Here is a 26,422-nt window from a genome sequence, read left to right as displayed (position 1 = left end):
TGTGTAAATGTAACTTGTTCAATTCCATTGCGATTCCATTTACCTCCTTCTCTATATCCATACAAAGTATCTATCAAACAAATAAAATTAAAATTTTTCTTTTGAAAAATGCAACCATTCCATCAGTATTTTCTTATGACGTTGTCACGTTAAACTATCGACAGTAAACCGACTTTACAGACAACCTCTTTTTTTATTTATTATATTTTTTTTAATTTTTAGACGAATTTTAAATGAAATAATTATTTTTTTAATATTATTTAATGTTATTTTTTTCATTTTATTTTATTTCATATAGTTTTATAATTTTATTTTATTTTTCTTGTATAGTAATAGTAAAAAATAGTATAGTAATGTATAGTATTTTTTTTAATATAATTCAATTAATGTATTCAATAATGCCAAACTCACTGCCAGTTAATAGTTTTTTCAATTATTGCGTTTACACACACTTAATTCCCTACATATTTGTCTATTTTTAACATTTAACCTTCGCATTCTAAAAATATGTCGAGTGGTTGTGTACGATAAAATTAGAGTGTTCGTGTGAATAAAAAGTGTCTACAAATAGGCGAAATAAGCAACAATTTTACTAACCCTCATTTGCACGTTGTCAAATCTTCTGTCATTTTTGAATTGAACCATTGAAAGTCAATTAGCCTCTTGGTCAATATACGTCAATCAATGTGATCATCATCACAAATCCCAGTCATTGCCGCACACGCACTTGAACGCACGCGACGCACGAAATTCCACTGATCAATCTTAAGTTTTTACGGAGAAAAAATTTGAAATATTATGAGAAAATTTGATTCTGCACGCATTCACTTAAAGAAAAATTTGTATTTCCTGCGGCAAATCATCCCATTCCCTCCATTTGAAATTCTATTTTCTTGACCGCAGGGGATGCTTGACTTATCTGTCCTCTCAATTGCTCACTTGAGTGTTAAGTTGGATGTGCGATCTTGGCTAAATTTGTTGTTCAGTCAATGTGGATGGTAAATATTTATTTACTTGAGAATCATCAGCCTTTTAAGTGGCTCTCCTTGCCTGACAAATAATTGCTAAACACTACGCAGGTACTTAAGTTGCCCTTCGCAATTCTTTTGAAGCAAATTATAATTCCCTCACTCATTCTAACGAGGCAAAGCTGTTGAGATTTGGTTAAAGAGCAACTCACTGAGTTAGCCACAGATTCATCGAAAGGTGATTACTCACTTTATCTTGAAAAATGTAGAATCTTCTCAGTTTCCTAGAAAAATATACATCCCACCATCGATCTGGCCAGACACACGCTGTGAATAGATAAAATAGGGTTACGTTATTTTGCACCAGAATCCAAGTCAGAGTTACAGCAATGATTAGAATCAAGTGAATAATCAATAAGTCGGCATCCAAGTTCATAGTGAGGAAATATCAATTCATTTATTACCCTATTATCTGCCTAAGAGTACTGCGGTGAAAGTTCGATACAGTGCCAATTTACATGTTCAGAAACGTGGAGCAATTGTGCAGAAGGGTCTTAGAAACAAGAGATTTTGTGTAATTAATCACACACAAAATTGCTCATACTTGGCACACAATGAGTAGTTTTGTTTTGTTGTTTTTTTTTTTTTGAAGAGGAAAATAAATAAATTTTTTTAAAGATATGTATATAAAGATATATGTATGTTTAAAACGTATTTCATCTGAAAGGAACTGCGTAGAGCAAGAAGCAAAACGAACTATTTTTTGTGCTTATACGCCTCTCATATTTTTAGTAAAATGTCGTAGTTAGAGTCGCATAAATTATCAGAAATTATTATTCTGAAACCAAAATTTTTCTATGAGATTTATCTATTAAGTAAGGAGACTGACGCTTCCATAGAAGTAGTTATCATGCGCCAAACTTCTCCTTGGACTGCATAATCTCTTGCTTCTATTTGTGTATCATACCAGTACAGTTAAAGCCTTCGCTCGCATAAGAGCTGTTTATTAAGGTTAAGTGAAACAATAGAGCAAATCAATCAAGCTTTTACCAAAGTACATTCTCCCACTGTTACAATATTTACCTTATTCACGATCTTTGCGCGAGTACGTTGAAGCTATGAAAGAGAAAATGGAACGCTGATGAAGCTAATAGAAGAGAACTTCCAGCAGATGTTGTACTAAGTGAATATGTTTGAAATTAAAATAAAATATTTTACAGCATTAGAAAAGTTATTAGTAGTCACACCTCGTACCCAAGCACGTGGTTAGGGTCTTAGAGATACTGCATATGAATTCCTTAAAAAGGATATGGGAACTATTTGCTCACACAAATTAAGATGGTTTTGTTTTTTGGTAATTGCCAAATATAATACCAAACAACACTTTCATTGGTTCGTTGCTACCGCCGACGCGGGTAAGAGTCGCCACCTACGGCCAATCACTCTAATATGGTCTTCTGAAATAACGGCGGACCAGGCGTGAGTTTGATTTACCCAACACACAAAAGCTCATAGAAAAAATTTGCACCGAAAAGCATATCGATCTGCTGCGATTTGTACAAGTCCGCGTCGGCCAGCGAATTTTGAATGGAATATTTCACGATGCGATGCTAAGAGTAAAATTGTTTGATTATTCATTATGCTAGTGCTACCAAAACAGTGATGTAGACATGTTGAGTACACGGAAGCTTGAGGGTGTAGTTTGATGTCAACAGTGAAGTTATAAGACTGTAACCTTGAGAAGACTTAGCTCTACGTAGCTATAGCTGGTGAGAAAGAAGCGATGTGATGATGCGGAACTGCAATCTGGAGTTGAGCAGCGCATGGCATGGTACCTGCATTGTTCTTGCCCCAGCGGGTAGGGGAAAAGAATACGCCCGGGGTAAGGCATGCCTATCGTAAAAGACAACTATAATCCGGCAGGAGAAGAAGAGGCTTAAAAAGTCTCTTATATGCCGAGAACCTCTAATGGCAGGGCTGTAAGGCTCATTAGGATCTAGAGGGGGCGTGAGAACAAATTTTTTAAAATAATTTTCTGATTTAGAAATAACTTATTTAAAAAAAAAAACTTTTTTTTAATAGTTTGTGTTATGTAAAATAGAGTGGCAATTTTGTATGTATGTCCAACATTTTTTTTTACAAAATTTGCATTGATTTTACAAAAATTGCTAATTGTAAAAAAAGCTATAGAATAGTAAACAGCATTTTTTGGACTTTTAATAATATTTGTTCGTTTTTTCGATTATGTTTTAGAAATAAAAATAAAAATATAAATTGTTTTCGATTTATCAAAAATTAATTCTCACACTACAGGGATACATTTCTTAAGGCTAAAACTTGGCAAATTTTTATCTTGAATTGATTGCAATTACCAAAATCTGCAATTCTGTACTGTGAAAGAAAAATTAATCACTTCAAGATGTTTTGAATAGCGACACATTCTAACCTTCTGCTACGAAAAATGAGAAGAAAACAAGTTTTGTTTTCCTTGATTTCATTGCTCTTAATCACAGATCTATTTAAATATTTGCATAAAATTTAAATTTTAAAAATTATAATATTTTTTCCTACTAAAACTTTGGAATACTGTAAAAAAATATTTCAATATAAAAAATGTGAATCATTTAACACAAACCATTTTTTCTACAAACTTTATAAGCTTAGGTAATATATAACATTTTTTCTTTATTTCAGGCCGTAATGAGGTTATAAAACAGCAACAACCAAAATTCAACCCACTGAAATGAAAAGACGCTCCAAAGTTTCGCTATAAATCGTATAATTCTGGTAAAATACAAAAAGGAATAGAAAACAGTGCAAAGCCATCCGATGAGAAAAACCCTTGCAATGAACACGAAAGGGCGAAGCTGGCAAAAGCCGCAACGACGGCAACCAAACCAACGACAGCATGTAAATAAAACAACAACAGCAGCACAAACCACAACAGCAACAACAACACCAACACTGTTGACAATGGACAACGAATTCGTGCGCGCAATGACAGTTGTTGCATACAATGATGCTGTTGGTGCTGCTGCTGCTTCAGTTGTTGCAGATGATGGCAAGAAGTTTGACTGTTGTTGCGCAAGTGAGGAGCTCTGCTCCAGACACTGGCAACGACAACATCAACGGCAGCGACTATGTCCCTCGCAACTGCAACTGCAACAGCAAAAGCAAAACCAACTAGAGAAACAACAACTATGTGAGCAACGTGGTAAACGACATCTGCGACCATGGCCAGGACAACGGCCAAAGTTCAGCTCATGGCTACTGACAACAGTGCTCATCGTTGCCATTTGCCTGGTGCAGGGGGCAGTGGCGGACAATTTGTCTGGTGAGTTCCGCTTGTTGTTGTTGTTATTGTTCTTAATGGGTACAAAATTCCGTTTGGTTTTGATTTCTCAAGTCTCTCTTTTCCCATTTCACATCTCTTTTTGCGCTAAAAATTGCAAATACATGGAAATGAAAATAAATTTAAAAATAAATAAATAAATGGAAAATAAACTGGTACTCGTAAAATCAAAACACCGACATGCGCTGCGCATTGATTTACGAGTGGCTCAAGCGATAAGTGCACCGCTGGCTATTGGCTGTTGGCTGTCTGCTCTTGCATAGCTGCAATCCGCTTGTCGCGCGGTGTTGTTGTTGACAAACAAACGCGAAAACATGTTGATTAAATCGCAGATAGGCGCACGTAGTAAGTTTTTCTCACAGAAAATGAATTTTTATGTGGCCACCACTGCGGAGTGGGCTTGTGCGTGACTATGGTTGGGTTGGTTCCCTGATCGGTGCTCACTGTGTGCAGGGTACAACAAGGAATGGAAAAAGTTTTTGTAACTACGATCGCTCCTCGACAGCTTAGAGTAGAGCTCCATGCGCACCTTTGCCTTGAAAAAGCGTCTATTCGATAGATGTAGACTCTTCCATTTGTATTGTGGAATAACAGCGAGACGCACATCACAAATTAGAGGAGAAGTTCGGCCAAAGCCAAAAAAAAAAAAGATGTGTATGGCAACTAAATATATTTACATTAGGGTGGGTTAATTTGTATAGAACTATTTTTTTCGACATCGTTCATAGTAGATTCGGATTCTGCATATAATTATATGAAAGTAATTCCTCTAGATCGAATTGTTGGCCATTAGCCAACTCTACAGCCCATTTCGAGCCACTCAAATTGAAAAACAAACTTTCTTTAAATAATACTAAGTTCACATGGATTTTAAGACTTCCTTAAGTACCACGAATGCTATATTTTTTTAATTGTGACTTTTTTTGAAACGCAAAATTTACTTTGTAAAGAAATGTTGTATTTAAAGAACCAAATTATTACGTAACCCTAACCTAACCAAATTATTGCAAGATGGCGCTAAATGCTGAAAATGCCTTTTTTTAATTTTATCAAAGTTTTAGTTTGACTTAGACATAAAAATAAAACTATATGCAGCCACTTTTCACACTACGATATTAAAAAAATTTATATAATTTAATTTTTTGCGATTGCTCGAAAAAAATAGATATGAAAATTAAATTTGTTTTTGTATAGGATGTTAAGAATTTTCTTTCATATAAAGGAAAGGAATAGAAAAATTTTCGAAAATCAACGCGATTTTCGATCGACCTCAAACTTACACTTTATTATACTAAAATTGAATGGGCTATAAAACTGAATACCTAGACGTTTTCTTACTACTCTGGTTAAAAAATTTTAAGTTAAAATTTGAATCAACCATGTTCTGTCAATATTTGGCAAAGTTGGAAATCCACATTCCCATGTCTTCTGTCAATTTCGTAAAGAAATACTCAAAGGATAGGTCCAACGTCCGTTTGGTGAATTGCTCCACAGACTCTGCCATTTCCGACAAGAACTCTCCTTCAATGCTTAAGGACTCACCTTACTTTTTGAGCATTCAGTCATCACTCTCGTCAAAATATCAATTAGACAAAGCCCAAATATTACAAACGCTGTTTCTTCTGATGTTGTGCGGAACAAGGTACTTATTCTTATACCACAAAGCCGGTGCAAGGAGCTCATTTCGCGTAGTTATGAGGTTTTATCCAGCGCATCAGACCACACAGATGCACAGTACAGAAGAAAGAGGCGCTTGCGTGCAGCAGCCTACGTTGTTGTCTGGATCCTCCCAAGTTCACCTTGAGCTGAGATAGCGCCATGGCTACTTTTTCAGTTTCCTCTACTGCATACTCAATATGTGGCTTTTGAGACGATTTCATGTCCCCCGATTGTAATATTATCCGATGTTTTTTCCAACAGCGAATGCTGATTGACACCGTCAGTAAAAACTGAGTAGCAGTCATCTAACGCTTTGGGGTTTATTAACTGGTTAAAGAGTTGAGTGAATGCTGATTGCTGACTTCTGGTGATTTACGCCTAACATTTTGGTGGTACTTCGGGTGGTATTGATTTCGTATTTTGCAGCCCTTCCGGATTCTCACTTCAGGAATGGAATTCATAGATTGGAATCTTTTTGGAATAAGTGTTCAGGGAAACTACACTGAATATTAAACAGTGTTTAAAACCATAAAATTGTGTTATTCTTATCGAACCGCAATACTTATTGAACAACCTCGTAATTATTTCGCTATATGTATATAATTAGCATTTAAGTGCTCGATTATTTATCTAACTCAGAAAAGAGATGAAAAAGCAACAACTCAAACCCCTCGTAAAAAGCCATACACTAAAGACAAAGTGTGGCTGGTGCATTACAAAACCATAAAGTACATATTTGCATTTATACAAAACTACTACTTTTATATTCAAAGTTTTGTAGTAAAGTTGCTCATTTAATTATGCAGTTTTCAATCACAAAAAGTAAAATTTATGTCCAAGTTAAAAAAAATGTTTTTCCACAACTCGAAGTCAAGCGAGAAGCCACCGACAGACAAATAAGCGCGCCAGTTGGCTTCAAAATTTATGAAACGCTCGAATAAATTCAAACAAATTCAGATTAGCTGCCGTAAAATATTTTACAATCACATTTTCAAAAACAAACAATTAATTTAATGGAATGTGGTAAAAACCGTATGCCAGTGTATGTATGTATGTAAGTGTTTTTGTGCGCGTGCCTTGCATGACAGCTAAAGGTATTTTTCCCAATGCACCGCCAACTATTATCGATTTTGAGCGGGTTTTAAGTGGCGATGAGTACCATAATCGATCAATCAATGGCACGTGTAACCAAAAGCCGTGGCACTACGGCATCGTGGACGTGACGCTAAAAAAAGAAAAATCCAAAAATAAACAGTAGATGACAAATGGGAGATTTTTGTGGATTAGTCAAAATATATCGAGTTACATAGGCATTTCAAGGTATTGCTGCTGACACAAATTCAAATACTGGCCTATAATTGAACCGATCTACATACGAATACATACATACATATGCATTTAGTGGCTAAACGAATTTGAACGAAACTCATATTTTTTGTAGTACCTTATGATTTTATCGACGAGTTGTTGTTGTAACAGCATAAATATTCCCCATACATGCTTGAGGAATATAAATCCGGGTCGCTCCGGTAACGTATTTAGAACCGACTGTGAGGACTGTATCGTCTCAACTGGCTGCATCTGCTCGCTTCCCTATGTCCTAATCTGACAATCCAAAAAAGAGTCGATTGTTTTTAGCTTTATCTCACGAACAGAGAGGAGTGCAATCATCTTGGGGCCTGAATGGTTAAACGTTGCTTGCATGACACCAATTCTTCACCAAAAAAGCTTAACAAAAATGGTGTTTCCAGTATCGTTTTAGTTAGAAAGGGCAAATATGGGAAGACACCACTGCAAAGTCCACCCCAATCTATCACTCTTGGCGGATGTATTGACTTCTCCTTAAACTCTATTTGTTTTCCGATTCCCAGATGTGGCTATATTTTTTGAGCTTGTTTACTGCCCAAGCTATGCAGCGATGACAAAGTAGTTGATCGCTGTACGAAGTGAATCTTATAGGCGAATTCTTTATGCAAAGCTCTCATTAGGTAAGGGCGTGAAATCGTAAGCTGTTGAGATCGTTAGAGAGTTGATATTGCTCGGGATTGTGTTGCTCACTCTCGGTTACAGACAGTAACAGCCCATCAACATCACATAGATTTAATATATTTTTATACAAGCCTGCGTTCAATGGATGTCTGATTGATGAATGAATGCAGGAATGGCCTAGCCCGAAAAAAGCTCGCCATTGTAGCTCATTCCGTACTTAAAAAGGTTTAAACCTGAGAAACTAATCCTCACACACCAGTTTGGATTTAATGGACAACGTCCACAGGTCAATTCTCTCTATAACTTCCCTAGAGTAGCGCTAGAAAAAAGAGAATACTGCCTCGCTTCTACTACAAGGTGCTTAAATCATACCCAGAGATTAGACACTTTCTTGTGAAAATTAACAATGAAGTTACTAGTCTTCACGAAATTGAAGTAGGCGTGCCTCAAAGTAGTGTTCTGGGGCGGCCCTATACACTTGATTTACTGCGGATTTACCCTTGACCAAAAGGACACACTACATATGCGGATGATACGTTGTAATGGCCAAAAATGATCGTGTCTCCACTGCTTCATTTCGACTACAGCACAACCTCGACCAAGCCAGTACCTGGTTGAAGAAGAGGCGTATAAAACCCAACCAAACCAAATCAGTACAGATAACTTTCCCACTTCGCAAGTACTCGTGTGCTCCAGTCACTTTAAATCACTGCCAAATACCTGAAGCTGATCAGAAAAAATGCCTGGGTACTCAGCTCGATGGAAGGCTAAAATGGCTTCAACATAAAGAGTAAGCAACTGTGTTTAAAACTTCCCTCAGTTTACTGGCTACTTAAACGAACATTTCTATTATCAATGGAAAACAAAATGTTGATCTATTTACAAATCTGTACTTAAGCCAGTACGGAGCTCATAAAGCAAACATGGAAATAATTCAAAGGTTTCAACTCAAAGTACTACGCATATGTACAAAAGCACCATGGTATGTCTGTAACGAAACAATATACCAAGATTTAAAAGTACTAACTGTATTCGATGAAATTAGCAAAATTAGATAATCATAAATATAATAACCGGCTTGCTTTTCATCTGAATCCTCGAGCCTCTAATTTAATAAGTAACACCAACTTACCACGTAGGCTAAGAAACTGTATACGAGTACTCACTGATTTACCACACACATTTTAAATCTGAGTTGAAGTTATAGATTTCTTTCTTGAGTTATAAAAAAATAAAAAAAATAAATTGCATTTGAAGAGGGGATAAAAGGATGGAAAAAATGGGGAAGATTCTCTTTAAACTCACTTGATTCACTAATAAAATTGGGGAAAAATCTGTTTTGGATTAGATAATATTTATAACTTGCCTATTTTTGACATATCCGACCGCCTTTAGTCCAGCTCTACCTAAGATGTGGTTAGGTTAAAGTGGTTGCTCTCTCCATGATAGTGTAGAGGGACTCACTTAAGTCTCAAGGCTCATTGTAATACCACTAGTTTTGGTCTCAAGTTCTTCTCTAATTCGTAATGTAATGAAATTATTTCGCCTTTCTAACAAACGCTGAAATATTATGGCTGGCTGCGGATTTTGAGTCTGCTAAATATCTAAAGAAGGAAGATTTCAAAGAGCGATGTCACGCTCCCGCAAGAGCGGCTGAAGCTGCGACAGGTCTCATTAGAGGGAAAGCACATAGGCAGTGCTTGATACTGCCAACTAATGTACTAATGGAAGTTTAGATTAGGCCGAGATTTATGAGAGACCTAGTTTCCAGTTTCCTCCCAACTCAATATACATATGCAAACGCCGATCAACACATTCAGTTAATATAAAATTCTCGGTATGATATTTTTCTTCCATGCGAAAGTATACATATTGGGCTGTTATTGATACCTATGGTGGTCATGTGCTTGTGCTATGCAACGCGTCTCGTGTTTAGATGCTGTCTTATTAGGAGCTGTAGATCCCACCTGTCTTATTTGATGAAGAATTTCTTATGAATTTCACTTATGAAGGATAAGAAATTTCACTTAGATATTCTGCAGTTGCATCTATCCATTTAATAGCCTTCGCTGACCTCAAGTCAACTGTCTTCTTATTGAATATACAATTAACGTTGGTCCTATGTATGTGATACTCCAAAGTTAGCAAACACATCAACCAGCTCGTTTCCATGAGCGTCACCACTGCCCCTTGATTACTTTATAAGTCAAACTTAACTCGCTTCGCGGCTATATTCAGCTTCAACTTTCATTCCTGCACAATTCTTGTGTAAGTATGAGTGTTATGAGGGGTTTTTAATCTCTCATATAAGCGCCATATACTTCAATAATTAGAATCAATTCGAATAAATTAAAAACGAATAATTTTTTGGTGTTTCTTGCCTATATTCGCTTTTTGCTGTCAGAAATCATATCAGTTGGATTAGCCGGGATCGCACCTTCCAGCTTTTATTAGTTCGGGAGCGGGAAAGTGTTGCTAGCGTCGAAATGATTCAGAAAGAAACTTGTATTTGGGGCGCCTCGTGCCTACATATGTATGTATGTATGTATGTCATGAACATTTTTTATTTGCTAACCAAATATTGAAAAGTGAATATATTCCTCCATGCAAACACACATATGTTTGTATATGCATATGATTACAAAATGAAATACTTTAAATTCTTATGCTTATTTTTTCATTGTTGTATTTGCGTTACTTTGTAAATCACTTACATATATTTACATATTTATTTAGTTATTATACTTTTTATCAACAAACAATGCCCGGCTCTTCTTCACTTCGTAGATTAGAGTGCTAATCTAGTATTAACAGTTTCGCGGAACTAAATGTCACGCCTACCAGATCTCTAAACAAAAAGATAAACAACGTCACTTTTTATGAAGTCAACTGTCTACTTAATTGCATATGGATGGTATGCACATATTTTCATAAAAAGTTCATAAAGATGTGTTTGTTGAAGCCTTAGTGGCCGCGCAACAAATATGATAAGGTCGTTGGAGCTCTTTGAGTTAAAGATAAATATGTGAATGCTCGTATACATGCATACATACTTACATATTTCATATTGTTAATTAAATGTTATAGTCATTGCTTTAAAAAGTTTGCTATTGGTTTAAACTAGAAAATTTTGATTATTTAGAAAGCAATGGAAGTGTTGGAATACTTAGGAATACAGTCAAATTTTCCGCAAATAAATGTCAAATATTAATTTTGGGAATAATTTCGTAGCACTTCCGCCAAAAATCGCCTGGTCTCGTGTCAAAGAAGTTGTTGAGTAAGTTTTTAAGGACCTCTTTGTTATCGAAGGTAACGCCCTACATATGGTTTGACAGGGAGCGGAATAGATGGTAATCAGTTGGAGAACACGACGGATGCTGAAGAACCTCCATTCGAACTCTGGGAGTGCGGCTTTAACGACTTGTGCAACATGTGGCCTGCCGTTGTCGTAAAGGACTATGGTTTGACCATGGTAATCAGCACTTTTCAGTTGAATAGCCTCATTCACGCGGTTTAGCTGGGAAATGTAGAGCTCATTGTTAACCGTGGCATTATTTTCGAGCATATCCCAGTACCACCATGCTCTCCCAGTCCCACCAAACACATAGCATGACCTTCTTTGGACGAAGATTGGACTTGACTCTCTGACTTGGCCCACTCTTTTCTTTGCTTCGTGGCATTTCTCATCTCCCGTGACGATTCGGTACAAAAAGCGCTGTTTATGATGACCACGTGTTGCTCGATGGTGGGCAAGATGCTGAGCAGAAATTTGAAGGCGACATTCTTTGTTTTTTTTTGTTGAGCTCGTAAGGCACCCAGGCTCCCAATTTTTCAGTAAATCCCATTGAAGGAAGGTGATTGAAGACGGTTTTATGATCGCAGTACATTTTTTCTGCCAATTCAAAGTCGCCGTCAAAGTCGAACCATTGGCAAATGGTTTCGATGCTCACCTATGTCACCTTCTCCATACACGTCGCATAAGTCCCCGGTTGCTCTGGCAGCTTTTTGACCTCAATGAAAAGCAAAGAAGAGTAGTTATCGAAAATGTTGATTTTTGCCTCCTGGATATTCCATTTCTAAGCCTCAAAACTAATAAAAAATCAAATAACTCACAAATACAATTAACATAATTTTGTAGAGCAGAAAGAGTTTTATCGAATAAATGCTTACCCTTCGCCGAACAGCAAACAAATCGTTGTACAATAAAATAAAAGAAAATATGAAAACGCTATGAACTTATTCCCCCATCCCATATATATATGTATATATTTGGCCGTCCCATCCCATAAGAGGTTATAAATATAATTGGCGCCTACACCCTTTATCTGGTGTTTGGCCGAGCTCGTCCTCCCCCATTTGGGGTTTGGACTTAAGTCGACTCTGAACGACAGATTTTTTTTTTATGAGAAGCTTTTTCGTGGCGGAAATATAGTGGCGGGCTTACCATTTCCTGTCGAGGGGAAAATGCTATTAGACAAACTTTTTCTTATTAGACAAACTTTTTCTATCATTTTGCTGTTTCATGCACGGAGCTTCGAACCAACGTGCTCGCGAATAGTAATCACATTCGGCTACGGCGGCCGGTACTTACCGCCCTTTAAAAAGTGGGATGGCTGGGCTAGCTTTCTATCTGAAACTTCCGCCAAAAAACGCGAAGCAATAGCCTTCGTGTTTGATATTCAAAAGATATTACTCGTTTCATATCGACGCTCTCTCGCAATGCAGAGTTATTACATACGAAAATCCGCTTTGAAGCGGTATAAAACTGTACGTTTCTCCATTTGGAGGAAAACATCTAGACGCGCGCCAAAAATTCGCAATCACGCAGCCACCTCACGAAGGGCGTGCGCACCTATAAGGCCCGCTCGATGCCCACAAGAGCCCGCTTCCGCCACTGAAGGCAAGCTTATCTTTCGACTGAATATCTAGTAATCGTGTTCCTCTTTGAACATCTATGAATTCTGTTTGGAGTAGAACTATAGGCATGGTGCCTAGGTCCTTTCCCTCTCTCTCTCGCTTCATTCCAATTTATTCTATTGCATCCAGCCACTTCGTGGGAACTTCAATCTGAATAATGGTCGGCACCATCTTTCTTTCACCTGTGAAAAATTGTACCTAGAAGTACATATTGATCTCTAATCTTAATTAAGCCACATATATATGTAACCCCCCTTTGCATTGGAAGAACTGTAATTATTCAGGAATTATCTTTCCTATCCATTTACATGATAGACCTACAAAAAGATTTAGCGATGTAGGCAGGTCACAAATCTTGCAATTCCTTGCACATTGAATATTTCAGTGGCCTAATGCTCCTTAAGTACTATGTATTTGCCTTCAAAATTCATGCTTTCCTTCGCTTAACAAGGCCATGGAGTCAAAAATTAAAAAAGGTCCTTCAATGTTTGAGAGCGGCACTATCCCAACCTCCTGAACACCCTATTCGATTTTTTGCTCATCCGATTTGATCAGCTGTTATTGCAATATGGGCATTGTAGTATAAAGATATTTATATGAAATTTCAACAGCTCGCGCCGCTCACGTTTTCATATCGGCACCTCATTAGCTTCATTGCCACATAATGTCGACTTAATTGCTTTACAAGCGAACCATCAAAAATGTAAAAGTATCGAAGAATTATATTTCATTGATTTCCGCACAAATGAACCTGCGAGAGGCAGAGTCCAAAAACACGAAGTCGTAAAAAAGTAAGCATTGCTAACAAATGAATGACAAAATTGTTTGCTGTTTTTGTTGCTGTTACTGTTACTGAGTTATCGTTGCAATTTTTGTGCTTCTTCCTTGGTTTTATTATCGTTGCCTGCCACACACTGCTCGGCGCTATGCTGCGTCTCTGTAAAGTCCTAAATCACGCACTTGGCCCTTTTCTCAGAATCACCTAACCAAAGAACCGATTGTGAACCGTTGCACGGCTTCATTATGCTGGCCTGCATCCGCCGCCACAACCACAGCTAGAACTCTCTCACTTACCTCCTCCTTCACCTCCAGTGTTTTGATTGCGGTTCGATTGCGTTTCTGAACGTTTTGCTGCACTACTGTCTGGACGGTAGGGCGATAAGCATCTCCGGCGTGCAGTCGGTCTGTGGCCAGCATGCAGCCAAAAATACCGGACAATGCGTTCTTCTTCTCCTCCTACTTCTTCTGCTGTTGTTTCTACTTGTGTCATGTAGCGTGTCGAGTTTTTACTTTCCGCCATTGGCATTGCCATGTCGAAGATCGCCTTTTTCTTTTACCTCTGCCGCTGTTATAAGTATTCTTGTTCTTGTTTTTGTTTTTGTTGCCAACATCATTCGGTAATTACGGCGCTTCTTAGCTGGCGCTAGCATTTTTTGTGATGTTTTCATTCCGCGTGGATGGATGGATATCTCTGCCGTTCCAACTGAATGCCATAGCATGCCTTCCTTCACATACAAATATGCAGTGGCTTTAATATTATTATAAACGCTTTGCCTCATTGTATGTTTGGATCTATTTTTTTTGTTTTTTTGTGATAAGTTTTGGAAGGTTTTTTATAAAGTAGGTTCCTTTCGCAGATCATATTTATATATAAATTGATTTATGTCATCACTTCATTATTTTTTGTTTGAAAGCAGTGCAGCATGCGTTTTTTCTCACCAGGTGGTGCTGATGTCGTGATATTAAAAAAAATTGTTTATAGTCCGATTCGATTCATATTTTAAATGTTTACTTTACGGCCAGTGTTATAATTGGGCTTTAAATTTACAGTTTGCTCCTAATCGTAGAGCATATGAGCGGGGGTCCGCGTTAGCTTGTTTATTCGTACGAATTATTTTGTCACTATGTCACGGTGGACGGGTGAACAACGTGCGTTCGCAATCGAAGCGTATTTCCAGGCCAATGATTCGTGTGCAACAATCGTAGATGATGCCCTAAATAAAGATTTGATTCGTTATGGATGCGAAGGTTCCGGGCAATAAGTTCGGTGGCAAACAGCTTACGGCCGGGACTCAGCCGGACATCATGGACAAATGAAACTATTCAACTCGTCACTATAAATTTGCACGATAATCCGCGTCAGTCCGTGCGCGGGAGATATTGGGGAAAGATCTTTGACTGCCCCCCTTCAAAATTCAAAGCATGCGAGCGCTTAAGTCTAAGGATTAGGCAGGTAGGTCTGGCACTCCCAAGTAACACTAAAGCGCCGTTTTGGTGCCATTGTAAGACCTCCAACAGACAGATATCTACAGCCAACCAGAGGTGTTGACGTCATGGAGAAGATTGATGGGATTTAGGTTAGCGCACTGCTCCAGCCCAGTGACCTTAATCATCTGGCTGCCAAACCCCGACATTTACAGATACAACAGTCTCCTTCTCTGAAAAGTCCCCACAGCTTTTACAATGGGAGTTATATGGTAAACCTAGCCTTTCCGCGTGTGTGCCAATCGTTTAATGACCGATAAACACAGTTACGAGTTTGGAAATTGAATGCCGTGGAACCCTCCTTCTACTGTAGGGTTTTCGAGATCGAGATCTGAACTTTTCTGAGAAATAAGTTGTGCAATTCCCCGTTGACAGCTATCAGGCGGATGCCGATGACCGTGTAGGAGGTCTCTGAGACCAATTCAGTCCCCTTCCTAGGAAGGTCATCAGCAATTTGATTTCCCTCTTTGTTTTTATGTCATGGATCAGTTAAATATTACCTGCACACCTAAGAGATTTTACCTCCTCCTTACCGGTGCTGATTAGTTTGGATCTGCACCACGGCGTCGTCAGAGCCTTGATCGCGGCTTGACTTTCGGAGCAAATATTAATATCTCACTTGACCCCACGTTCCCTAAGTGTTCTGTCTGAAATGCCTGCAAGACTATGTAGGAGCGATTATTTTATATGATATATTCATTTTCATTGAAGTTGAAGTATAAATAAGCAAAATTCCCGTTATTGGTCACCTGAAGGACATAACCGATTATTAAAACATCAACAGCCGCTTCACAGTCCAAAAGCGATGGTTTGGTGTACATTGTCAAGTAGTGAAATAACTGAACCATATTTTTTTGAAAATTGTCCACGGTGTCTCTTATCAGCGGCCACATAGGTCATGGTGGTACTGCATGATTTCTGCCATAACAAACTGATAAGCTCTTTTGATGACATATCCTGGTCACCCAGGTCGCCCAATCTTACCACTATGGACTTTTTCTTAAAAAATAAAGTCTATGAAACAAACCCAGCGATCATCTCAGCTCCAAACGAAAATATCGTTCGGGAGGTTAGTGACATTCGAGAATGGGAAAGGAGACTTCGCTTTAAAAGATCCCTTTTCAGTTTCATTCCGATTTCGCGAAATTCTGCACATTTAAATATTATTTAATTATTATTATTATTTGTTAGATATCTCTACTTACTTACTAGTTGCGAAGGCTATTTAATATAACAGAAATATATAAACAGGTGTGTAGAAAAAGAGGGAAAAGATAGAGAGAGAGAGAGAGAGAGTGAGAGAGTGAGAGATAGATCTTGAAATATAAAAAATCAATATCATCAATATCATAGTTTTAAATGGATTTTGATAAAATTCTGTATATATGGGTTCGGTGAAATACCGTTTGAAATCCTTTTCCAGTTTGGATCTTAATGTAATATTCTCGACTTTTGGTGCAATAGTTAGACATCTGCTCGACTTTGAGACACTAGTCTAAATGAATATGAAATTGAATTTAAGATAGTAGTGATTTCAATTGGCTTTAGCTACGAGTTAAGAAAAGGTAGACTTTTTCAGCAAACTTACTTAAGCGGAGCGACTTTCCTGTCTAAAGGTTTCTTTAAGTGTCTATTAATGGGGTTCATTCCTTCTTCACAGTTGGAGCAGTGGTTCATGTTAATTTAGATTCTTAACTTAGTATACGAATTTATTTTCTTTGCCTACTATCCACACAATTAAACGAGTAGATATTCTCAATATATGTCATTTCGGGGCTAATCAAGTCGCACTGAAGAACGATTTTTCTGGTTTTATAAAACTTCTTAAAAAGAAACTTATGAGAAAAAATCTTAAGGTGGCTCTATACAGAACAGACGAGCTTATTTCTCTTGATTTTTTTCTCTTCGTTTCCATTTCATTCACAAAATAGTCGGCAACCTCCAAGCTAGCCATGAAGTGTCGCACATCTCTTAATGGATGGCTGAGTCATTTCACCTAAAGGTAAAATGCGTACCTGGCCGTTGTGACATTGAGGGTAACTTTAGGGTCGTTGAACTAGCGAAACTCGACACCAAGTTGACTACACAGACAATGACATTGGCATGCCCTTACAGCCATGTTAGCTACTTATCTTTGAGCAACGAATGAAAGATGGCGTAATGAAACCACCTGTAGAATCGTCCGACAATAGTGACCGACTTTCAATCCTAGAGACAGAGAATATATGTATATTCCTTTTTGGGTGTTTGGCAGAGCTCCTCCTCTTATTTCTGGCGTGCGTCTTGATTTTCTTCCACAAATGAAGGTTTGCCATTGGCTACTGAGGGGCGACGGCTATTAGAAAAATGTTTTTCTTCATTGTTTCACCGAGATTCGAACCTACGTTCTCTCTGAATTCCGAATAGTAGTCACGCACCAACCCATTACGGCACAGAATATCTGCTTAGCCCAAATAAGCTAAAAAACGGCACTGTCTAATAGATGGACACGCTCAAAGGATGGGTGTGCAAGCACATGACTTCTGTAGAAGCTGTCTAGCTGAGGAAGAGAAAGAGACGATGTCGCACCTCCTATGCCATTGTCCTGTTCTATTCAGACGTAGATTCACCATTTTGGGTAGACAAGAGAGAGTTCTTCTTGGGATCGTTTGGTAATTGTAATTGAAAAAAAAACTTCAACTTGAACACTTTTCGCCTGTTGCTATCAACCTATCTGCCACTGTACTTATGCACTTATATGTATAATAATAAAGATTCTTATACGCAATGCTATGCGAATACTGACCATGCTGACCCTTGGAAAAGAAGCAGGAGGATGAGGGCGTACGCTACAGCATACACAAGTTTGTAACGCCACCGCCACTGCCATGCAGGTGGTCTCACCAGGCGGTCCTCTGATCTTTTATTACCTCCTATTCCGCCTACTCCTCCTCCTCCTTCTTACATACTTCTGTACAAACCTTTCTATTCTTCGGAATTTTGTTTGTTTTTGAAAGGCATTGTTTCTTCTTCTCTGCGATTTGGTTGGTGCATTTTAAGAATGGCCAGTCGAAAAGACTGACTACCAAGCCACCATTGAGGTAGTTACTGAGTTAAGGCATGCACATACGTACATGCATACATACATATATGCTTATAAAGGGTCTTCCAAAAGACGCGCCTAGTTGCTGTTTTAAAATAAAAAAGCAAAAAAACATGTAAAAATTTAGTTTCTTTCGGGTTTCGCTATTTTAAGTCCAAGTATGGCTTTCAACAATTATGTGTGGAAAAATGGCATCATTTAAATGTCAACCAAAGATCACAGGTAAAATCCGCCAAACAGTTTCCGTCGCTTCATGAAAGCTTAATTGTTGAGAAAGTCGAGATATCGATTTCAGCAACCTCAAGTCCTTTTTCTACCCTCGACAGAACCAGTTTTTTGAAAATTTTCCACTAAACTTTGAATTGTCGACTCATTCGAACGATTATTTTCACCAAAAATATTACGAATCTTGCGATAAGCTTTTCTCGACCAGATCAATCATTTTCATAATGAGTTTCAATAATTTTAAAGCGTTCTCCTATCGTTTAAAACTGTATAACTGCCCACTTGACAGAGATGACATTCAATTATATTAGATTCAGATTTATTGGAGATTTGCGCATCGATGTCATGGTCTTTTGTGCCCTATACTCAACACAGTATTTCATCCAGACCTAGTTCCCTTATAAAGCTTAAGATAATATATAGCTGTGTTGGGCCGTGCATGTGTGTCTTCTATTGGCTGTAAATGATCGAGACGTCTCAACCTTCTCCGCGCTATAGCGCTGCATTCAAAGAGAAGGTGTAATGGAGTCTTCTGGGATTAGTCGCAGAAACAACAACAATCAGTGGGCCATATGCCGATCATGTGCAGAGGACTGCGCAGTCTACAATAGCCGGTGAGAATGTTCGTGAGCATTCGCAGTTTATCGTGGGAGAAAGTTATGAGCTTTTTAAATCTCTTTTTGTTTGTATCCGCCTCAGTAAGGATTTCGCCTGGCGTAGCCTCATAGTTTGGTGCCAGCTAACCTCACTTCAAAGCTTCTCCTTGATGGTGTGTTGTCTCATAGCAAGGAAGGGCTCGGGTCGTATTAATAACGACGCTGCAGCCTCTTTTGCCGATGTGACCGCTACTTCGTTCCCAGTTATGCGTCTGTATTTTAGGACCCAAATTAGCGGGATGCGACTATGCGTTCCAAACAGATTCAGTTTCTCGATACACTCAAAAACCCGTTAGGACTTAATCACACTAGACCATAAAGCCTTGAGTGACGCCTGGCTGTCGTTCAGAATGACAATTAATTCATTCCGGAAGTTCCTGTTGAAGTGAATTTTTGCGTATAGTTAGATGGCATACACATCCGCTCGGAAGATGCTTGGAAAATTACCCATCGGCACAGAACGATTGCTTCTAGCCCGTCCCAGGGCCTTTGCCTTCTGGTGTCTTTAAACCATCTGTGTACCAGTGCAGGGTACACTGCTGGAGATTCTTTCAAATGCAGGGGTACTCCAGTTTACCTTGTCGTCCAGCTCAATTCTGAACTTATTTTCAATTTTAAGATGGCATACAAAAAAGGTCGCGTAAAAGAATTATTCACTACTAACATCTCGGCGTCACTTTCGAAGGACCCAATACTTGCATATGTAGCATTTTATATGTATGTATTAGCGTGTGTATGTTCTCTACAACTTCTATGCGCCACTCTAAATATGTTAACGCCATTTACAACAAAACAATGTGATTAAGTACTTGTATTGCATTTGCTGCACTTAAAGAACAATCAACAAAACCTGCACACGTACACGCACACCTGCACGTGCATACACAAACATAAATACAAATAACAATGCACATCGTATCGTAATGAGCTCGAATAACCGAAATGAAAAACAACTTGCTCGACATTGTTCCGACTGGTGGTTGTTATTGTTTGCTCATTTTTTTCGGCTGCTGCTGTGCAGGATCCGCTGGTATTTTGTTTGTTATACATAGTGTCTTCTTTGATGATGAATCATTTCCGCTTTTACTTAGCCTTAAGTGTGTTGATAAGCAGCATTCCTTTACCTTTCGCTCGGTCGTGTGTTGTGTCGAAAGACTTGTCCGATCAATTTGCTACAGGCTGGAATATCTAATAGAAGTGAGTTCTTGGTACCTCATAAATAAAGTGGCTGATGATGTTGTGTGTGTGCTGGATATTTTAAGGGCCTATTCACATATATGGAGATACACAAATTTTAAAAATTAAACAATAAAATACTAATCACGTAATTGTTGATTTTCCTACATTAATGTATTTTTCGTGTGGCATTGGCGTGAAAATTGATATGGAAATGGAATGGTGGAGAATTTTTTAATTATTCAGAATTTTAATTTTCCTCTTAACCTTCCGTTTTGGGCGGTTGTGGCTTGCCAAGGCTTAGATTTAATTTTAAAAATATGATATATTTTCTAATGGAGTTGTATACTAAATAATATTCATACACCTTCATAGAGTTTCATTTGCTTTGCCGTTGTAAGCAAATAAAAATCGAAATATTGAATTATATTCCTCACAAAATTTGTATGTATATGTGGCTCTTTGTTCCTCCCTGCAACCTATGGAAATAATAATAATAATAATAATAATAATAATAATAGATATGTCAATATTAGTTTGGCCAGACTAATTAGGTGCGAATACGCTTAGCCAAACATCTACCAAAAGAAGTGTTAAGTGTGTCCATTTTCACTGTAGATCCTTTCAACAGAACTACCAGTAAGTCTTAAGGGGACTACTAAGATTTACAATTTCAAAGCAAGGTTTCACTCTGCGTTAAATTTTTAATGATGAAAGATAAGGGCATAAATGTAAAAGTACTCGAAAATATCACGACTTGAGTGGAGCCTGCAGAATTTTCTCTAATTTGGTAAAATCACAGGATTGGAAGAAAGGCTAGAAACGAAAGGTTTTAAAAAATTTTCGAAAATTTCGTATGCTACACCACATTAAACTTATTACGAAACATTTGTTAAACACAGGGCCGTAGAGAGCATATCCGGGCCCCGGAGGAAAATTGCAAATGTGGGCCCTTTCCATAAAACTTTTCGGAATTACTCTCGAGTCCGGGCCCCTCTAAGAACTCCGGGCCCCTCTAAGAACTCCGGGCCCGGGGTAAAAAGTCCCCGATCGCTCGTCGGGCCTGGTTAAACATCAATATTTTTTAAACTGTTCGTCCGATTTCAATAAAATTTTAATATGTCCCAGTATAGAGTTACCAAGTGTGGTCACATTTACTCGCTTGCATTACACGTAAACTATTTCTAAAACACAATATTTGTACATATATGAAGCCTTTAGGCTCTCACGCCTCTTGACAAAAATAGTTTTAAAAATAAATGCTTTCTGGGGTTAGGGGTAATCAGAATTTAAAAAAATTGATTTTTTTTTCATTTTCAAAGGGCGTTACATAGCAAAATTTTAAATGCGTTTTTCTCAAAACTATGTTTTTTGAACTGGTGATCACTTTAATTTAAAAACCACTTGGTAGATTTCAATAAAATTTATACTGCATTTGAAAAACATAAAAAATTCGAGCCTGACCAAAGGATTTTTTTTTTTAATTTCTATTTTTTTTTTAACAATTAATTGTCGATTTTTTTCTCGAAAATCTAAATCTAAATCTAGTTCGATTAGGCTCAAGACTATCTAATAGGACTATGAATAAGTTCGTGCGGTTTTTTTCGAAATTTGAAACTTTATTGACGTAAAATGGTTACAAATTTAATATTCAAAGTATTGTCCATCGCTTACTACTACTTTTTCCCATCTTTCTGGCAATTCACGAATTCCCTTTGTGAAAAATTCGGTCGGTTTTGCCGCAATCCACGAATCGATCCATTTTTTGACTTCATCGTAATTACGGAAGTGCTGGTCAGCCAGGCCATGTTGCATCGATCGGAAGAGATAGTAATCGGATGGCGCAAGGTCTGGACTATACGGCGGGTGGGGTAGGACATCCCATTTGAGCGTTTCTAAGTATGTTTTGACCACTTGTGCAACATGTGGCCGAGCATTGTCATGTTGCAAAATAACTTTGTCGTGTCTATCGGCGTATTGCGGCCGTTTTTCTCGCAGTGCTCGGCTCAAACGCATCAATTGTCGTCGGTAGACATTCCCCGTAATCGTTTCATTCGGTTTCAGTAGCTCATAATACACAACACCCAGCTGGTCCCACCAGATACACAGCATAACCTTCAGGCCATGAATATTCTGCGCCGACGTCGATGTTGAAGCATGGCCAGGGTATCCATACGTTGCCCGACGTTTTGGATTGTCGTAATGGACCCACTTTTCATCGCCAGTCACAATTCGATGCAAAAAACCCTTTCTTTTGTGCCGTTGAAGCAGTTGTTCGCATGCCATAAAACGGCGTTCAACGTCTCTTGGCTTCAATTCATACGGCACCCAATGGCCTACCTTTCGGATCATTCCCATGGCTTTTAAACGTTTGGAAATGGTTGATTGATCAACTCCCAAAGTTTTTGCAACCTCTTCTTGCGTTTGAGCCGGATCTTGATCGAGCAATTCCTCCAATTCGGTATCCATGAACTTTGGCGGCGCACCCTCGCGTTCTTCGTCTTCCAAGCCAAAATCACCACTTTTAAAGCGTGCAAACCACTTCTGGCACGTTCGCTCAGCTAGAGCATGCTCACCATAAACTTCCACCAAGATACGATGACTTTCGGCTGCTTTTTTCATCATATTAAAAAATTCCCCGCAAAAACACATTATTTGGCACGAAATTCGACATTTTCAAGTGTGGTAAAAATATTGTTGTTTACGCTTCAAATAAAAAACTTATACTGACGTTTGTGCCTTACGACAGTAGCTCTCCAATGAATGTTTGGAAATGTGGATCGATGGAATAATAATCAAGTTACGCCATCTGTTGTAAAACCGCACGAACTTATTCATAGTCCTATTATTAATAAAACTAATTTCTCTTGTCCGCATGATTTTAGTTGAATATTAAGGACTTATGATGATCACTGCAAGGGACTTCTGGAGAAACGTGCTCCACACAAACAGCGATAACTTTTACAATTTTTAAGTTTTTTACTAAAGTCAAGTCGAAACATGATGTATTAATGCTGTTTTTATTTTTGTAAAATAAAGCAATTGAATAGCAAAAAAACATTATTGAAAATATCATTTTTTCGGGCCGCTGATTATCTTATGCCCTAGGGTTAGCCCTTAAATTAAATAGCAGTGATTTACAATTCGAAAAGGCACGAAACGGTGCTAGGGCAAAGCAAGTGGGCAGAAAAAAGCGAAATATTTCTAAATTTTATTAACACTACTAAAAGGCAAAAATGGGGAATTGAGGGCTAAACAGTACGCACAGAATATATAAAGAACTGGACAACAGTTATTTTAAGGATGACATTGAAAAATTAAAAATTTCATGGATTTTTAAAGCCAGAAATAATTTAATTATGCTTTATAGCCTTTACAAGATCAACTGATTTTTATATAGCCTAAATGAAAGGGAATGAATTCAACATTTTTTTGAACCACATCCAATATTAAAACAATACCGCTGAATTTTTTTGGGAAAGACCGACCTTAGTAATACCGAAATAGTTCATGTTCTAAATGGCGTGAATGATTTTTAATAGAAAATGACTTTACTTTGCTCGAAAATAAAACTGCATCAAAATATTATTCCAACTAACGTTATTTCGTAGCAGCAAAACTTCAGCAGCTGTAATATTGTGCTTAATTCGTTGATTCACTTCAACCCCAAGGCACTAACCAAATAAGAAATATAGGAAAATTTGTTTGCTGCCTTTCATAAGGAGTAGTCCGTAGATTTATCAGATGTGGGGCCATGAAGATATCGATTGAAATTATCATTTTTGAATGCCTGAATTTGAACATGTAGTTATTTTGTTGTTGGGTTGAGTTTCAATTTGTCCTCAGGATATCTGGTTCGCTGCCAACGACGTCTAAGCTTTCGTTTTTTATTTATCTTGGTATGTGGTGGGTATTTTTTCTTCTTTTTTTTTTGGAAATCTTGCCGGGGCGTACTGTTCCACGCTGCGTTTTAAATTATTTGCGTGAATTTAAGCACTGCATCAGCAAGATAATCAATGGTCAAGACCCTATAGCTTCTAATTGCAGTTTGAAGTACTGCCAGTCGGTGAAGTTATTAAATAGACGAGGAGACGTTTTATTTAGCACCGCATTTTCTGATATTTCTGAAAGAATCAGTCAGTGGTCAGAGTTCAGGTCGAAGGCTCCGTATATAGAAAGATAGTTTGCGGAAATATTTTTGTAGGAAAAAAAATCAATCAAATCAGGTACTTTGTTGGTGTCTGAAGACCAATATGTTGGTTTACCAGTTGAAATTATTTCGTGTGTCTTGTGTCTTATGGCTTTAAACATTTTGCGCCCTTTTGTCGTTGTAAGCCTAAACCCCCAATGTATGTACTTAGCGTTGAAATCACCTCGTATAATAAATCGTCCTTTGTGCCTTTCAATGAGAGATACATAATCTTCAGATTTTAGTTGGTGCCTGGGTGAGCTATATAAAGCGGTTGATATTATTTGTTGCTCTAAAACCTCGACCGAAATTAGCCTGAATTTTTAGACCTGGCTGGTTTAATGATACGAATTGTTGCCCATTCTTATAAACCGTACGAGAAAGTCATCCTCATCGATTTTCAATTGTGTTCAGATCTGCGGAATACGGTGGGCATGTTAAAGTTTCAGCGTTTTGGGACGCAATCCAAGTTTTGACCTTTTAACATACCACTTGAACAAATTAATGTACCCAAATTTTTCACAAATTTCGAGAAAAGATGACATTTTTTTCACGCCATTTTGTAGTCTGCAATTTTCAATTCGAACGCGCCATAGTACGATATTGCTCGCCCTACCTTTCTTAAATTATGGAAGTAGTAATTGTATGCATTCGTTCCATCCAGCTTGAACGTATTTTTGTCACTAAATACTACTTTTACCTACTCAACGCGATCGTTATTTGTTATAGAACTCCAAGGCATGTGGTCCCTTGTAAATTTATTCAAAGGTATTTATTTTTAATTTTTATACTTTAGATGTGGCGCTTTTAGAATAGCTCTTCGAACGGAGTATATTTACCATTTCTTTAATTTTCGCTGTAAGAAGTGCGGAATTTGGTGAAATGCTAAGGATTTTCGGGTTTCCTTCGGTGTTAAAGCCATCGCCCCATAGGGGGCACCTAGTGAAACTTAAATATATAGAAACATAAGTACATATAGTCACACATGGTGAAAAGATTTTTAGAGGTATACTACCTAACAGACCGTTCCGATACTTTTCTAGTCTTCCTAAAAATTAAAACCGTCTTAATTCTCTCTTTTTCCAGGCAATTTACAATCATGCTCCAATGAAGGTGAAGAAGTTCACATCGAAAAAATAATAAAATGGAGCTCAAAGTGCTTTAAATGCGTCTGCAAGGTAAGTTACAGCAAATACATTAAATAAGATATTAAAGATTGAAACATTATTTTACAGTTGTTAAAGGCATTATTCACGTTTTCGAGATAGAGACTTTACATTTCATTAATTAAATATTTGTACGCGTTGCATAATTTTTGCTGCATTGGATAACAGTTGAAATTTCGCGCCAAGTATGAAAATGTTTAGTGAATTATAAGTAGTCAATGTGAATTAAATAATTTCTCTCAAATAAAATGAAAATGTATACGGGCCAGTAGTATGTACCATACAAAAAATTTTTTTTTGCTGTCAAAGTCCTCACTTTTGAACACGTCTTTAGTGTATGAATTAATAAAGTGTTGAAAACATTGTTACACGGTGGAAAAAGCCTTATTTAATTTCTAATAAGGCATATTAAAAGAAAAATAATGGAAAAGTTATTATCCGTCGCGAAAGATGATTATTGCGACTCTATGCAAATATTTTTTTTTTTGTCAAAAAGTATTTATGTTTTGTTCGGTTATCGTTTTTTGAAAATGAATCACTCGCACTTCAATTCTGCTTTTTCACCCACTTGCCCAAAAGTGAGGTTCGAGTCGAAATAACGGGTGATTTTTTAGCTATTATCTTTTTAAACTGTTGGCTTAAACAGCTGACGCACCTTTCGTGTTTTGTTTCATTGTCAAACATCTTCAGTTGATATATAATTTAACCATGAATCGTCTGACAAACGAACAACGCTTGCAAATCATTGAATTTTATTATACATTTTATTTCACGTTCG

At 37.6% G+C, this 26,422-nt stretch overlaps 1 protein-coding gene across 3 annotated transcripts in view; it reads left to right on the top strand.

Annotated features, from left to right (window-relative positions):
* LOC129243708 (BMP-binding endothelial regulator protein) overlaps positions 1–26,422 on the top strand; it is a 161,312-nt gene that overhangs the window by 109,802 nt on the left and 25,088 nt on the right. For all 3 annotated transcript variants that reach the window (XM_054880928.1, XM_054880926.1, XM_054880927.1), the window contains 2 exons: positions 3,663–4,302; positions 25,565–25,656. In XM_054880928.1, coding sequence (XP_054736903.1) covers positions 3,798–4,302; positions 25,565–25,656 — 597 coding nt within the window. In that variant the 5' untranslated portion in view covers positions 3,663–3,797. The remainder of the gene's footprint in view (positions 1–3,662; positions 4,303–25,564; positions 25,657–26,422) is intronic.

The sequence above is a fragment of the Anastrepha obliqua genome, chromosome 4, assembly GCF_027943255.1.
Source record: "Anastrepha obliqua isolate idAnaObli1 chromosome 4, idAnaObli1_1.0, whole genome shotgun sequence".
Classification (NCBI taxonomy): domain Eukaryota; kingdom Metazoa; phylum Arthropoda; class Insecta; order Diptera; family Tephritidae; genus Anastrepha; species Anastrepha obliqua.
Note: the sequence above shows the minus strand (reverse complement) of the source record. Positions and strands in the feature narration are given on the sequence as shown.